A 15,628-nucleotide genomic window follows, 5' to 3' on the forward strand; every position below is an offset into this window, starting at 1 on the left:
TGTAACAGTAACAGAAGATGTAACTACTTCAGGCCACAATCCATGTAAACAGGAAACACAGGGTGTTCAGGGACTCGGGAGACAGTGAAAGGCAGTGCTCTCATCCTAACAGTTCTGGTGACGGGGAGCCACTGCACACCTTCCATCACCGCATACGTCTGCACAGGACAGGAGGTGTGGTAGTTTCCATGGGAATGGCCCCCACAGACTCGTGTTTGAATGCTTGGTCCATAGGGAATGACACTATTAGGAGGTGTGGCCTTGTAAGAAATGTGTCACTGTGGCAGCAGGCTTTGATGTCTCATATATGCTCCAGCCATGCCCAGTGGAAGTCTTTCCTTGCTGCCCACCCATCAAGAACTCGTAGCTCCTGCAGCACGTCTGCCTGCGTGCTGCCAGGCCTTTCACCATGATAATGCACTGACCCTCTGAACCCATTAAGCCAGACCCGATTAGATGTGTTCCTTCAGACGAGCTGCTGTGGTCATACTGTTACATCACAGCAGTGAAACTCTAAGACAGAGGTAAAGGCACAGTCAAGAGAACTAATCGTTAGGAGGTTTGGGAAGTTTATTTGCATGTTTTCTTGCCTCAACCTGCAAACAATTGGAACACATCATACGTGGGCATGCACGCTCAGCAAACAGCAAGCAAACACTTCAGTATCATCTTAAAAGAAGCAGGAAGGTAAAGCAGCTTATATCGACTTCGATGTGAGACTCTTCTTGTGGAACACCAAGGACTAATTACATACAGGTCATTAGCATATGGAAATATAAAATACACTAATTTTTTTCCTTTTAGAGAAAAAAAATACGACTAACTGGGATTTGGAAACTTATCAAGAATGTTTTTATGACATAAAAACCAAAAATATATTTCTCTTTATAAGTTAAGCAGACTGATTTCATGAGTGAATTTTAAGGACTACCAAAGTCATATTGGATGGTGTAGCCGCCCAGACACATGTTACCTTCATCAGGAAGCAACTGAGTTAAGTATGGCCACAACATTCAACATTTTACATTTATGTTGCACCCTGTCACAATCAGACTCAAAACTACACTCTGTTCTCTTGCAATAACGATTGACTGCAATCTCAATGAATTACCATGCTACCCATAAAACAAGTAAACAGTTTATTAAGAGTTAAGTGAGGCATGGAATGTGATACAAGGAGACACTCCGATGGGCAGAACACCACACACACACAAATTAAATTTCACTTCAAAAAAAAAAAAAATCACAAGGCAAAAGAAAAAGCAATTTCATCATTATAAAGTAAGGTATTTCATGCAAAGCACTAAACCACACCCCCAACTCCCAGCTCCCAATAAACATTGCCATGCCAGCGTATTGACCACAGTGGAAACACGTAAGCAATGGGGTTAGGAGGCAACACAGCTCATAACCAGACCATGATTTTACATGAAAAACAATTCCAGATCCATACACAGAGTAACATAGGCCAACCTTAGAAGTACGTAAATATAAACCCCATCAATTAATTTCATTATCTTTTAACTATAAAACCCAGAAGCTTACAGAACCTGAAAATTTTATATAAAATTTGGCATACTCCTTTTATATTCAAGAAATGGTTTTAGGATGTTTGTAGTTAGCAGACAGCTGTATAAAAGCATTTCCAGGTTAGGATTTGACCTCTTAACCCTTGACCACAATTCACATCTTAGGAACAACTCCAGACATATAATTCTCTTAACTCATAGGACGGTTAAGCTTAACTTTCGAGCAACTCTATGTACAAGTTTGTATAAAGGACCAGGTAGTTAAGAGACCAAATCAAATATAAAACAAAGATAAAGTGGTAAAGAGAGTGAAGAGGACATCCTCATTCACAAAAGCTTAGGTGGGTAAAATCTCTGATTTCTGAGTGCACTGCTGTGCAGTAAGACAGGTCTCTGTGCAATGCAAGATAAGATAGGAAGTGTAAGGCTTACATTAGAGATACATTAGAGAACAGTAAAAATGGCCTTTCATGGAAAGTGACTTCTTCCACAGCTGCCATACTGAACTTAAGCCTGTGACAGTGTTTTTCCAACTGGGCCGAATGCCTTGACACAAGTAGGAAGCGCAGGGCTTGCCCTTTCCAGAGGTTACCCACAGACACATACACTCACACCTATGATTTTGGGTTGTGTTTACTCGTGATAAATACACTGGCTATAAACATAACCATAAGATCAAGAAAACTTAGAAAGTAAAAAAAACTATCCACTCCCACTTGCTATCCCTACCCCTCCATTTTATATTTAAGGTAATTAGATCTGATTGGAAATACCCACGATTGCCTTCCCCAGTACCAAATGTAACTTCCGCTCACAATTCATGATCAGAGCACTAAGTGTTGAGAAGTGGGGGCTTAGCATTCTGAAAGCTTGTGGAGGCTCTGCTCTGATGCTGAGAACATCAGACCTCTCTCAAGCAGGACCCAGAGTTTAAGGCCATCGAAAAGCTTCTCTAGCCACAAGCCCCCCATCACTTCACACCAGAGCTCTCTGGAACGTGTGCCTTGTAGACACAAAGGCATCACCAATAAAACTCCCAGAGTATTTATAAAATTCTTACGTGAAAGATTTCTATTGATAGAGAAATGCTTTCATCAGCAAATTGAATTTGTTAAGTTGATGTCTCCCCACTAACTCTGTTAGCAACTGAGCAGCCTCTGGAATCCAACGTAGCGATCACTCGGGTGACGACAGATGAAACACAGATGAGCAACACATATGAAAATACTCTGTAAACCTGCAGCTCTAGAACAGTTTATAGTACAAAGCAATGTAAATAAATACCGGGCTAGTACAAAAGCTCTTATTTACATTTTACAAATGAAACTGTCTTCAGTGTAAATGCTGTGTTTTAAAGAACACAGTACTGATTAGTAAAATGAGTTCTGTTGAGGGATCACCATTTTTGTTAGAATCAATGCATGACGTATAAAAGATTCAAGTTAACTGTTTATAATTTAGGACAGACAAACCCAGTTGAACCTGGAATGGCATCTGTTAAAGTGCTGAGACAGGAAACACTCGGAAACACTGTACACTGTTAAAGCTTCACCAAGTCACAACATGAGGCGTCTTTCACATTTTGTTTCTGCCACAGGCCTGTAGTCAGGATGAATTCTTTTCCCGCCAAGGAGTGAAACTTAAGAGGCCGTCAGCTGCTTCAGGACACTATGTTTGGGAGAACTGGTTTCAGCCATCACCCATACCTTCAGGCCTTACAATCTGGTAAGTAATTAGATATTCAGGGTAAGCCTGGAAAAGAAAGGTTAGTTTAAATGTTGGAAAGAGTGTTTTCTTGCAGGTTAAGATGCCCTTGAATAGCATTGCTTCCCTTCAGTCCTGTACACCCCAACTCCCCAGGGACATTTCTCTAACTCCTCCCCACCCCTGCGTGACTCCCAACCTTCCAGTTCAAACCTTCAGCAGCATGGAGGTCTAGGGTGATATTTACATACACATTCGTCTGTTGTCAGTAACCTTCAGTAGCATGTAGGTCTAGGGTGATATTTACATACACATTCGTCTGTTGTCAGTAACCTTCAGTAGCATGTAGGTCTAGGGTGATATTTACATACACATTCGTCTGTTGTCAGTAACCTTCAGTAGCACGTAGGTCCAGGGTGATATTTACATACACATTCGTCTGTTGTCAGTAACCGAGGGAATTCTGCCACCTACTTGACTTAGAATGCTGCTTTACACTGGCTTTTTAAAAGTCTTTGTCAATTACTGCAGGAAATTATTATACATCATTGCTATATTTTACAGAAAAAAAAAGGGAGAAAGATCCAGTATTGACTGAAAAACTGAATACGTTAGATACATCAATGGTTCTTCTCTGACTTTGAAAATATTTTTTTAAAATAATTATTTTTTTTTAGTTTATGTGTGTCAGTGTTTTCCCTACATGTATGTCTGTATGAGGGTGTCAGATTCGCTGGAACTGGAGTTACAGACTATTGTGAGCTGTGTGTGGGTGCTGGGAATTAAACCTGGGCAATCTGGAAGCACATCCTGTGCTCTTAACCACTGAGCATCTCTCCAGCACTATTTTGAAAATCTTATGACAAACATTTTATTTATAAACTTTCAAGCCTGAAGTTATTGCCCCCAACCCCACCTACCCAAATGCAGTTACGGTAACATGTCCTGTCCATGTAAGAGCCATGCAGCGGGGTTGGGGATTTAGCTCAGTGGTAGAGCGCTTGCCTATCGAGCGCAAGGCCCTGGGTTTGGTCCCCAGCTCCGAAAAAAGAAAAAGAAAAGAAAAAAAAAAAAAAAAAAAAAAAAAGCCATGCAGCGTCAAAGATGACAAGTACAAGTGAATTACCTGTTCTCCTCTGTAAATAACATATTCAGCTAATGCTAGGCCATTCACACTGGGCCGGCCAGTGACTGAGTGATGGCCGGGAGGAGAGTGCGCCATTTTCATTGCACTGAACTGCAGGAAAGACTTTCCCAAGGTCACTCGACAAAAGAGCAGCTGCCTAAAACACGAAAAGGAAAATGTCACCCCGAAAACAGATTAGACGCAGAAACCCAGAACAGCATAGCTTTATGTTAGTAACTATTTCCAGATAACTACATAAGGACTATATTCCAACAACATCTTAGGGGGAGTAGAACACTGCTTATTATTTTTTTTTTCTTTTTTTTGGAGCTGGGGACCGAACCCAGGGCCTTGCGCTTGCTAGGAGCGCTCTACCACTGAGCTAAATCCCCAACCCCCACAGAAGACTTTTAAGCATTCAATTTACAGAATTTGAAACTCTTTAGTCCCCTAAATAGTATGAATTTGTGACTCAAAACAGAAATGGTAGTAATTCATACCCAGAAAGGAACTTCCTAATATAAAACATAAGCCTAAACTTACTGGGAAAACAATGGCAGTGAGAATAAAACAAGTTGGGCACAGTGAATCCTAGCATGCAGGAGGCCAAGGCAGGAGGATCACTTCAGGTCTGGGCCAGCTTGTGCGATACACTGAGTTCCAGGACAGCCTAGATAGTGTGTCTCAACACCCTCCCCCAACCCCCACACATCGTGTTCATGCATGAGAGAGACAGAGAAGAGAGAGAGGAAGCGTGCTGGAATTAAAGGCAGGTCCCAGTATGCCTGGCTGTGTTTTCCTGCCGGAGATAGGGCTTAGGCACCCTTCAACTCCCACACTTCCATCTCTGTCAACAGAGCCAGGCAGTGGTCGTGCACTATCTTCCTGGCTCCCCTTAGCATTCTGTGTGGAGAACCAAGTATTCAAAGTTTAATGCATCCCTCAAGTTATCAGGTTTGTCTTGCCTTCCATGTTTCTCAAATATGTAATTAGTTCTGATCTAATTATTATCGAAATAAGTAATAATCTCTCACCTGTGACAAATGTAACACGATCTGTCTTTGTGAACTGGACATCCAGTGCCACCTCCAATCCCATACACATACTGATTGCTTTTGGAAGAGTTCTCAGCAAAATAGATCCCAGCTCCAAACATGCCCCCTATGTAGGCGTGCCTCTCATCAAAGCCCTTATGGATGATCGCATTCACAAAGGGAGACCCTGAAGACAGACAGACGGGCAACACAGTCCACAAAACAGAACCAAGGCCCTAGACAAGTTAACGTTTCCAGCAATATTTGCTCTTTATTGACATATTATCTCTGTGGATGCTAGCTTGCATCTTTAGAGCTAAGAATTCCTTAGGTTGGGATTAATGATTCCAATAGGGTAGTGGTTCATATGCCAACAGATAGACTCCATTAGAATAGCAACACATTTTTTGAAATTCTAATGCAAAAGTTACTGCTTTCCAGCATCAAATACATACAAACTCAGGACCAAGGGCTCCCAGCTCATGGCATACAGTGAGGCTAAGACATCAGTCAGGTATTGCAAGCATGCCTGACCTCTGTGCTTTCTCTAGATAACCAGAAGGGCCTGAGCAGCCTGTCATGCTCTCTTCTTTTCCTGGGCCACTTCTCCTCCATCATCTGCTACGGAACATTCCACAGGCACATGCTGCCCCCTCCTCTCCTTGCTCAGAGGCTTAGCAAAAACCACACTGAGCATAAGCATATGAGACCCAGTGTTGGGCGTGTGTGGGGTTTTGCATAAGTGTGCCACTGTTTCAGAACTTACTTCTCTCTTCCCAGCATAGATTTTGGGGACAGAACTCAGGTCATTAGGTTCATGTGGCAAGGCTTTACAATGAGCCATTTTACTGGCCACCAACAGGGTAATCTTAATTTATAAAAATGTTCGTTTTAAGGAATATTAACACAAAAGTAACTGAGGATATGAACACAAATGTAAGTTACAGAAATGTTACCTTTATTAAGAAGACATAAGCTACACTCTTAGAGCAGTGTACAAACTTACCATGAAATAACATTCTTTCATTTGCATGGTTGTGGTTTTCTTCAGAAACTTCTTTTCTCCGGTGTGTATATCTTTCCCACAATTTCTTGTTACAAACCTTCTGAATCTATAAAAACCAGAAAAGTTAACAATACCTTTTATCTTACAAAAAAATAAAACAAAAAAAACCCCAAAACCCAAAACCAAAACAAAACAAAAAACAAAACCTAAAAAACCACAGACTAAAAGGAGAATCATCTCCCATAAGTTGTCCTTCGACCTCCACATATATGTGGTTGTGTACATGCAATTGTGTGTGTGTAGGAGTTCATATACATGCAACACTGTTTTTCAAAGAGAAAGAAAGACTACATGTGGCCAGGAAGGGGTCACGAATATTTGAAAGTTGCGTGAAATACTTCAACTTTAAATTACTTACAATAGGAAGCTAAATAAAAGTCACCACTAAGTTGTTACTAAAATACTTGAGCCATACTAAGCTTTGTAGAAGCATGAGACCAGGCCCAGCATCCTGTTCTCCTGACTATCCAACTCAGAACACCGTGAACATGATTTGAAATGATCACCCACCACACATCACCCTGCTTTTTTCCTATTACTCTGTTTCCCTGCCAGTCCCCACTTTCATCTGGAGAAGATTTAAAGATGAAAGCTGGTCTCATTTGGAGAATCACTATGGTAAAAATGGACATTTCTAGCACTAAGTGCTACAGCCCCCTGGTGGTCCCTAAAGGAAGCATGAAAGTTTCAGTTTTAGTATCGGCTCAAACAAACATAAAAACCCCACAAAATGACTCAAAATATGGATAACAGATGTAATCAAGAACCATAGCTGGTATAAACCAGCCTTATTTATGTATAAAATATAACAAAAGTAAAGCTATTCTAGCACACACAGAGAATCATTAAATACTGTACTGAAATGGATTCCTTTCATATTGAATGAGGACATTTAGAAATCAGCCTCTCCATTTCACGCTTAAGTGACTCCTCCTTGCCTAAAGAACCTCATGGTAGTAACAGAACCACAGCACACTAAGTAAGCTTTAGTTCATTAACCTAAAGAGCACATCTACTTCATGGAATACTGATACTGTTCAATCATTTTTTTTGAAGATTTTATTTACTTTATATAAGTGAGTACCCTGTCGCTGTCTTCAGACACACCAGAAGAGGGAATCAGATCCCATTACACATGGTTGTGAGCCACCATGTGGTTGCTGGGAATTGAACCAAGGACCTCTGGAAGAGCAGTCAGTGCTCTTAACCGCTGAGCCATCTCTCCAGCCCCCTGTTCAATCATTTTTATTTATTCTTTTTTTTTTTTGAGATAGCTCTCTGTGTAGCCCTGGATGTTCTGGAACTTGCTCTGTAGACAAGGCCGTCTCCAAACCCAGAGATCTGCCAGAATGTCCCCCACTGCTGTGATTAAAGGCTGTGAGCTACCATGTCCGACCTAAAATAGAAGAATCTTTACAAATGTCGGGCATGGTGGCCCACGGTCTGAGCCCCAGGACGAGAACGCCTGAGGCAAGAGACTCAAATTCCAGACTAGCCTAGGTAGACAGTGATATTTTGCCCCAAAAATGAACAGTTTTTGAGAAGTTAAAATTTGGAGGACAGTCGCCCCCTCTACAGTCCATGAAGCCATGTTAGAAAGCTATCGTACTAGACATCACTATGTTCTCCTCAACCTTTCTTAAGACTCCGGGCTGTGGAAATCAGTCTTGGTTTGGAAACCTCCTTCTCATGTTACCTTGAGAATACTGTATCTGTTGAAGATGCCGCCTGCGTGACCTCCATCCCTGTGCTCTCGAACAGTACTTTGCATCTGATGGAAAGCCATTTAAAACATACACATTAGTTTTGTCTTTTCTGACTTATGTTTTGTTTTAAATTCATTTGATACTATTTCTGAGAATTCAAGATAAGTTTTAATATTTTTCTTGAAAGAACATAATTCTATAAATTTATGTGCTCTTTTTTCTTCTTTCGAGACAGGATTCTTCTGTGTAGCCCTGGCTGTCCTGAAACTTGCTCTGTAGACCAGGCTGACCCTGAAGTCATAGATCCATAAACTTGCCTCTTCCTCTTGAATATTGGGATTACCATGAGTATATCTAGAGATATTTATAGTTATATAGTTGAAAACATGTTTACAGCTGAAAAGTTACATGATATAAACCACTATAAAAGAGAATGTAAAAACGTTAAACATAAAATCAAAACAGTGACTCATCTGTGCTAATATTAGCCTAATAAAACACAACATGCATTTTCTTGGGATTATGAGTTAAAGAACTAAATTTCATTCAATTTTCTATCTGTGCTTAACATACAGATAAGGTATGTGTACATCAAAGTGTAAAGAGGACGCTTCGGCTGGGTGTAATAGTGTACAACCCTTAATAAAAACCACTGAGAAGGTATAGGGAGGTGGAGCTTCGAGTTTGAGGCCAACATGGCCTACACAGTGAGTTCCAAGACAGACAGGCAACATAATGAGACCCTGTTTCAATCAAACCACAAGATGGGGATGGGGGTGGGGTAGAGGATGGATTGGGAGGGTATTCTTCAAAGATTTCAGTGGATTAAGAATTCTTTGGAAAGAAAGTTTCTCATAAAAATATTATCTAAATGTTGAGTCCCGCCTGAGACCCCTCACTCTGCAGCTGTCTTCAGAGGGAGTGAAAACTAGCGTTATTTTCAAATGACAGCAACCTTCTTTCCAACAAAATTCTGGTTCAACCTGAACTGAAATAACAATTTAAGTACCTAAATAAGATTAATGAGAGTTTCATTATAAATACTTTCAAATTTTCAAGGTGGATAAGAGACATTTTAAAAAACAAAATGCATGTCCAAGGAAACAGCGACTGAGTCAACGGTATGGTGGTTCGATCCATCTCATCCACTTATTTAAGCGTGATGAACATACCTCTTCTTCCACAGACTGGAATTCTTTATCATCAGGAGACAGATCTATGAGAATTGTTCCACTACCAGAGTTGTTTAGAGTTAAATATGGATTAAGACCTATGAAATAAAATTTACAAGTAAAGAAACTACCAAAAAATCAGCAAGAACTCAAAATAACGAGATGGTTTATTTATGTGATGCTATTAGTTCCCAGAAATCCTCACGTCATGACGACTTAGCGTTACAGGTTGCAGAAGTGCAGACAGCTCTGGCACACACCACACCCACCTTTCCTCAGGGCTATACAGTGTTCTAACAGACACTCCAACTGTCAGAGCTTAGAACCAACACACGCTTCATCTGGACTGAACCAGTTTTCCCTACTAATCAGTATCAAACCCATGGTATTCAGACGACTAGTCTATGTGCACAGAAGCCAGAGGGTATCTTCAGATCCCTCAGAGCTGAGTCAGAGGCAGTCATCTAGTTTTTATTGTTATATGGGTTCTGATATCTGAACGCTGGCTCTCATAATTATGTAACCAGTACTCTTAAGCACTAAGCCATCTGCAGCTCTCATGTCTGCACACTCGTTTTTTTTTTAAGATTCCTCTTTAAAAAAATACATTTATCTATTTATTTGTATGAGTACACTGTAGCTGTCTTCAGACACACCAGAAGAGGGCATCAGATCCCATTACGGATGGTTGTGAGCCACCATGCGGTTGCTGGGAATTGAACTCAGGACCTCTGGAAGAGCATCCAGTTCTCTTCACTGAGCCATCTCTCCGGCCTGGGATTCATGTTACTTTATGTGTATGTTTGTGGGTGTACATGTGAATTTCTTCAAAGGCCAGAAAAGGACACCCTGAAACTCGAATTACAGAGTTGTAAACAGCCATGTGGGTAGTGGGACTCAATCCAAAGTCTTCTGTTGTTCCAGAGTATCTGACACCCTCTTCTGGCTTTCTCTGGTATTAAATGCAGGTGGTGCCCACACATACACACAAAATAATAATTCTGAAGCCCATTCCTGGCCAGTACACATCTCTAACACACCCTGAACCTCTCTTCATTTTACAAACAGATCTCTTTCAATTTTAGTCGCATACCTCCTGTTCTGATTGGCAAACCAAGTGACAGGTCCTACTCCAGCCCTTCACAAGCACTCAGCACACATTGTCACTCTGTCCTTCCTTTCCTCACCTAAGTCCTTTTCTGTCCCTCCTCTCTCTTGCAGCTCTTTACTATTTTCAAGCAGTCTCCCCCCTTTCTGCTGTTTTCCCCTTATTTTTCTCTTTTTTTGGGTTGGTGGTGGTGGTGGTGGTAGTGGTTTTTGAAGACAGGATTTCTCTGTGTTGTCCCGGCTGTCGTAGAACTCACTCTGTCAAACTCAAAGAGACGTGTCTGCCTCTGTGCAAGTGCTGGGATTAAAGGTGTGCACCACCACCACCCAGATCCTTTTCTGATTTTATGTAACACGTACTCCACTATCCTCTGGTTCCTCCCCCTTCCCATCATCCCTTTTCTACTTCTATGCCATGCCCACAGATTTAAATCTGTGCTCCAATGAGAAAACAAATGGTGTTTACCCGAGTCTGGCTTATTTTTATTTAATATAATAACATTCAGTGTGATCTAATTTCCTGCAAATGTCATAATTTCATTTACCACAACTGACTAGAATCCCATCGTATGTATGTATACATTTTGTCTATTCACCTGTTGATGGACATATAAACTGGCTCCATTTCCTAGTCCCTGTGAACTGTGTAGCTGTAACTATGGATATGCAGCTGTTGTGCCCCCTTTATTACATACCCAGGGGTGCTCGTGCTATATCATGATGGTATTTAGTTTCACTGCTGTGCATAGTGGCTGCACCACTTCACATCCCTGAGTGCTGTATCAGCATTATGATAAATCACCATTTCTGTTCAATAAAGGTAAAATGTGATTTTTTTGACTACTAGAGTAATTCACAATTTTTTTTTAAAGATTTATTTATCCATTTATTATATATAAGTACACTGTAGCTATCTTCAGACAGACCAGAAGAGGGCATCAGATCTCTTTACAGATGGTTGTGAGCCACCATGTGGTTGCTGGGAATTGAACTCAGGACCTCAGGAAGAGCAGTCGGGTGCTCTTAACCGCTGAGCCATCTCTCCAGCCCCTAATTCACAATTTTTACCTAACTCTGGTACATACAAGTGCTAACACCTGTTGAGTGAATGTAATTTGCATTTTCCTTTAGCTAAACATTATAAAATATTCGTTTTTAGGACTTTCCCCCATGCTGTTGAAAATTTAGCTATAGAAAACATTACTTTATCTTATGAACTGTCTTAATCATTACCTAGCCATGTGAATATGAGAAAGAGATATCTATGCTCCAGATCGTTTAAACTCAGAACACTTTAGACCTAGGTTAACTTCTAATTATACTCTCCCACTCCCAAGAGCTAAAATAATCCTAAAATTTCTGCATGAACCAAGAGACTTTACTTTGGGTCATATAATTAACATTAGTAGTGTCAGGAAGTTTTAAGTATTAGCAAGACCGCATTATGTTCAAACCCCTATTAGTACTCGTCCTGTTTAGAGAGCTTCTCACAGACTTCTGAAGTATTATACTGAGGGTTGCCTTCATATAAACAAACTGTCAACCAGTTATTAAAATGAGGTACCTTGTTGTCCAGAGATCAGTCTTTCGACCCCTTTAATGAGCCTGTGTCGATGTCCATACGCACTGATTCCAATCTCTTTCAGCTCTTTGTGGCCCATCTCAACCAGTACATCCAAGGTGATCTTAGAACAGACATCCAAACGGTTCAGAATGCTGGCTCATTCGGTAGACAGTCATATACTGACAGTCTCAATGATACATTTTATAATATGAAAGTTTGTCTGTTTGTGCATGTACTATCTACCCTTCAGCCAAAAGAGCCCATCACTCCCCTCCACCCCCCCCGGCATTACAGAAGACAGTTGTTACCCACCATGTGGATGCTGAGAATCAAACCCTGTACTAAATCACCAGCCCCATTTCAGAGTATTTTAAAAAGCAAAATAGAAAACAAGTCATTTATTAAACTCAAAAAGTTGGAACAAAACACGTTGGGTCATAAACACCCTTTCATACTCATCTTTATACTGTACTTCCACACATTGTTCCATACAGCTAGCCCTTTACAGACAGCGCTTGCATGGTTCCTCAAGGACCCCTGCATAACTGTTCAGCTTCCTCAAGTTGAAAGCATTAATCCTGTTTCATTATACAGCTTCTAAAAAGCCATCCCTAAGATGCCCAGTAAGAGTAATCTTCTCCTTCTTTAGCTTTATTAAAATCTTCGTAGGACTGTAATGTCTCCTGTTTCTCTTCTACCTCCCTAACTAGATTGCAGGTTATGCACATTTATAAAACTCATTCTGTGAACAATCAGGACAGCAATGGCAACAAACCGTAAATACTGTAGGGTCCACTGAGACAGCTCAGAGCGCGGTCTGTCAGAGGGTGCAGGGCTAGAGAAAGCCAGGGCTAGCTGCTCCGTCAGAGGATTAGGGTTTGGCTCCCAGTACCACACGCTGGCTCTCAACCATTTGGAACTCTAATTCCAAGGGATCTGACATCCTCTTCTGACCTCCACGGGCACCAGGCATGCATGTTGTATACATACATGCAGGTAAAACACTCATACACACTAAGTGACTTTTAGAAGGAATAAATACATGTATTCTGATGGATACTTTATTTATTTATTTTTCTATCCTTTTTTTCGGAGCTGGGGATCGAACCCAGGGCCTTGCGCTTGCTAGGCAAGCGCTCTACCACTGAGACAAATCCCAACTCTCTGATGGATACTTTAAATTGGGACTACCCAGAAAGGCTCAATGATATGGCTAGCACATTCACATTCCTGTCCACAGTAGGCAGCAAAGGACGGAGTCAGATCATGTTATTTAGGAGAATGCTCTTATTTATCTCTACTTATCAGTACAAGAGTTAGATAATGAGCTAAGTGAGACTCCAAGGTCAAGCCGTATCAGAAAGTGACTGATTTCTAGTCTCAAAAAGCTCTCAAAGCTGCAGTAGACAGAACACCACTACACAGTACACATAGCATCCAGGAGGCCCAGGGTTCGGAGTCCAGGATTAACAAACAGCCTACAGAAAAATCTCTCAATAGCTTAGAAGATTTAATTAACTTGAAGTATTTTCTAGATTTTTCTATTAAACACTAAACCAAACAATAGAATTCACCTACTTACCTGTTCTCGCTCAAATATGTCCATTAAATGCTCAAGTCCAAGGTTCCTTATGAACTGAGTTATACTAAAATCTATTCCTGAATCTGGGAGGAATAAAATTTCACATCAAAATATTGTACAACATTGTAAATATAAAAGACCTGAGAATCTACTGTGCAGCCAAAGTACTAACTTTTCTTTCTAAGGCAGGGTCCCACTGTGCAGTCCTGGCTACCCTGGAACTCTACGCTTGCTATGCTGGCCTCAAATTCAGAAATCCACTGTACAGTGTATGTTATCATGCTCAGTTTAAACATTTACCTGGCCATGTGCTTTCTCAACTTTAAGTATTTTTCATTTTGTTTCCATTTAAAAATTTACTTTTAGCCTCATCTTTAAAAACAAATCTTTCAAGATCAAGTCTTTCAAAGTTATAAAAGAAAGCTTTACGATATTGTATAGAGTACGATGAATGTGACAGGTAAAGGCTGACATCTAAAAAATGGGTCAGGTCTGGTAAGACGGCTTAGTAAGGCATTGGCTACCCAAGCCTGGCAACCTGAGGTCAATCGCTGGACTGAACAAATTCCAGGACAGTCAGGGATACTGACCCATAGACACTCTTGTATGAAAAAACCAAAATGAAACAAACAAAAAACAAATGAAGAACCTTTGATATAGAGTTGTCCTCTAATCTCCACATACATTGCACAGCACAGGTTTGGACACATGCACGCTTGTGCACACAAAACAGCAAATAATAAATTAATGTCAGTTAACACCACATTCATCAGTTTTTGACTTGAAAGAAATTTCTGTAGGAATCCCATTTATATTACTAATAGAAGAAAATAAAGGGTGAATATTCCTAGGATATTTTAATTACTTCATTTAAAAGTTGTATTTAAGATTTAAAGGACAGTTTCTACCACTTTAAATGACAAACATGGAGCTACAATGTGAGTTACAGTTATTTATATAAACTCTCACCCTCTTTTCTTTCCAAACCGGTAGCACCTTCCGTTGTACTCGAGCTAACTACTGAAGACAGTTCAGAAAAACTGCCAGCTAAGTTGTCCAGACTGCTGGCTGCAGAAAGGCTGGATGGACTGGACGGTCCTGAAGACAGGGCATCTGCAGTGGCTCCGGGGCTCCTCACGCTACTGAGCACTTGAGGTTTATAGCACGTAGGCAGAGCAGAGGGGGGCATGGCTGCTGTCAAGAGAGCGCTGACATCATCTGCCTAGGATACAGTACAAGGAGACAAAATCTGTCACAAACATGCTTTACAATTCTTCTATGCCTGATAAGATGCAATAAAAATAGGATAAAACCTAGCAAATTCACACCAGGCCTATTACCATTTGACACTGAGAAACACTAGAAAATCTTAAAAGTGAAACAAACAGGCTGATACCCAGCTAGCTCGATTGTCATTAAATGGAAAGCACGATTCAGAACACCCTTTCCAGACAACATGCCATTGAACAAAGAAACTGCCGAATGGTGCCAAGTAGGAGGAACAAAATGGCAACTCTGAGATTACGGCTGAAAGGCACCAAAATTAATTACAGAACTACTAATGTAAAAGTACGAGCTTTCAACCCTATTATAATTAACTCTGACATTAGCAACTCAATCTGTACAGAACTTTAGCAAACAGACCCATTTGTATTTTTAGAAAACAGTGATTTGTTATTCAAAATGCAGAAAAGCCTGTTTTTTGTAAAAGATAATTTTAATCAAACTGCTAGGATGAAAAAGCCTCCAAATTCAGTGTTATATCCACTTCACTAATGACATGCAATTATTTACATTGCTCAAATAAGAAACTAAGTAACGGGATAGAAAGATGTCTCAGTGGAAAGGCAGCTGCCACTGAGCCTGATGGCCTGCTTTTAATCCCTGGGACCCATGAGGCGTGATGAGAATAGACCTCCAGTTACCTTTTGACTTCTATAGGCATACTGAAACACATTCCAGCCTCCTCTCTCCAATAAAGGCATAGTATGTTAAAGAGAAGCTAAGAAATCACTAACGGGGATGTTTCTGGGCTATT

General features: G+C 40.6%; 1 protein-coding gene across 3 annotated transcripts in view; it reads right to left on the reverse strand.

Moving 5' to 3' along the window:
* Positions 1-552: 552 nt before the first annotated feature.
* The window catches only part of Tnks2 (tankyrase 2), a 52,716-nt gene continuing 37,640 nt past the window's right edge, over positions 553-15,628 (reverse strand). For all 3 annotated transcript variants that reach the window (XM_032891874.1, XM_032891872.1, XM_032891873.1), the window contains 9 exons: positions 14,560-14,812; positions 13,591-13,673; positions 12,009-12,129; positions 9,338-9,435; positions 8,156-8,230; positions 6,400-6,505; positions 5,394-5,580; positions 4,360-4,516; positions 553-3,281 (listed from right to left, as the gene is read on the reverse strand). In XM_032891874.1, coding sequence (XP_032747765.1) covers positions 3,219-3,281; positions 4,360-4,516; positions 5,394-5,580; positions 6,400-6,505; positions 8,156-8,230; positions 9,338-9,435; positions 12,009-12,129; positions 13,591-13,673; positions 14,560-14,812 — 1,143 coding nt within the window. In that variant the 3' untranslated portion in view covers positions 553-3,218. The remainder of the gene's footprint in view (positions 3,282-4,359; positions 4,517-5,393; positions 5,581-6,399; positions 6,506-8,155; positions 8,231-9,337; positions 9,436-12,008; positions 12,130-13,590; positions 13,674-14,559; positions 14,813-15,628) is intronic.

Source organism: Rattus rattus, chromosome 2, assembly GCF_011064425.1.
Source record: "Rattus rattus isolate New Zealand chromosome 2, Rrattus_CSIRO_v1, whole genome shotgun sequence".
Classification (NCBI taxonomy): domain Eukaryota; kingdom Metazoa; phylum Chordata; class Mammalia; order Rodentia; family Muridae; genus Rattus; species Rattus rattus.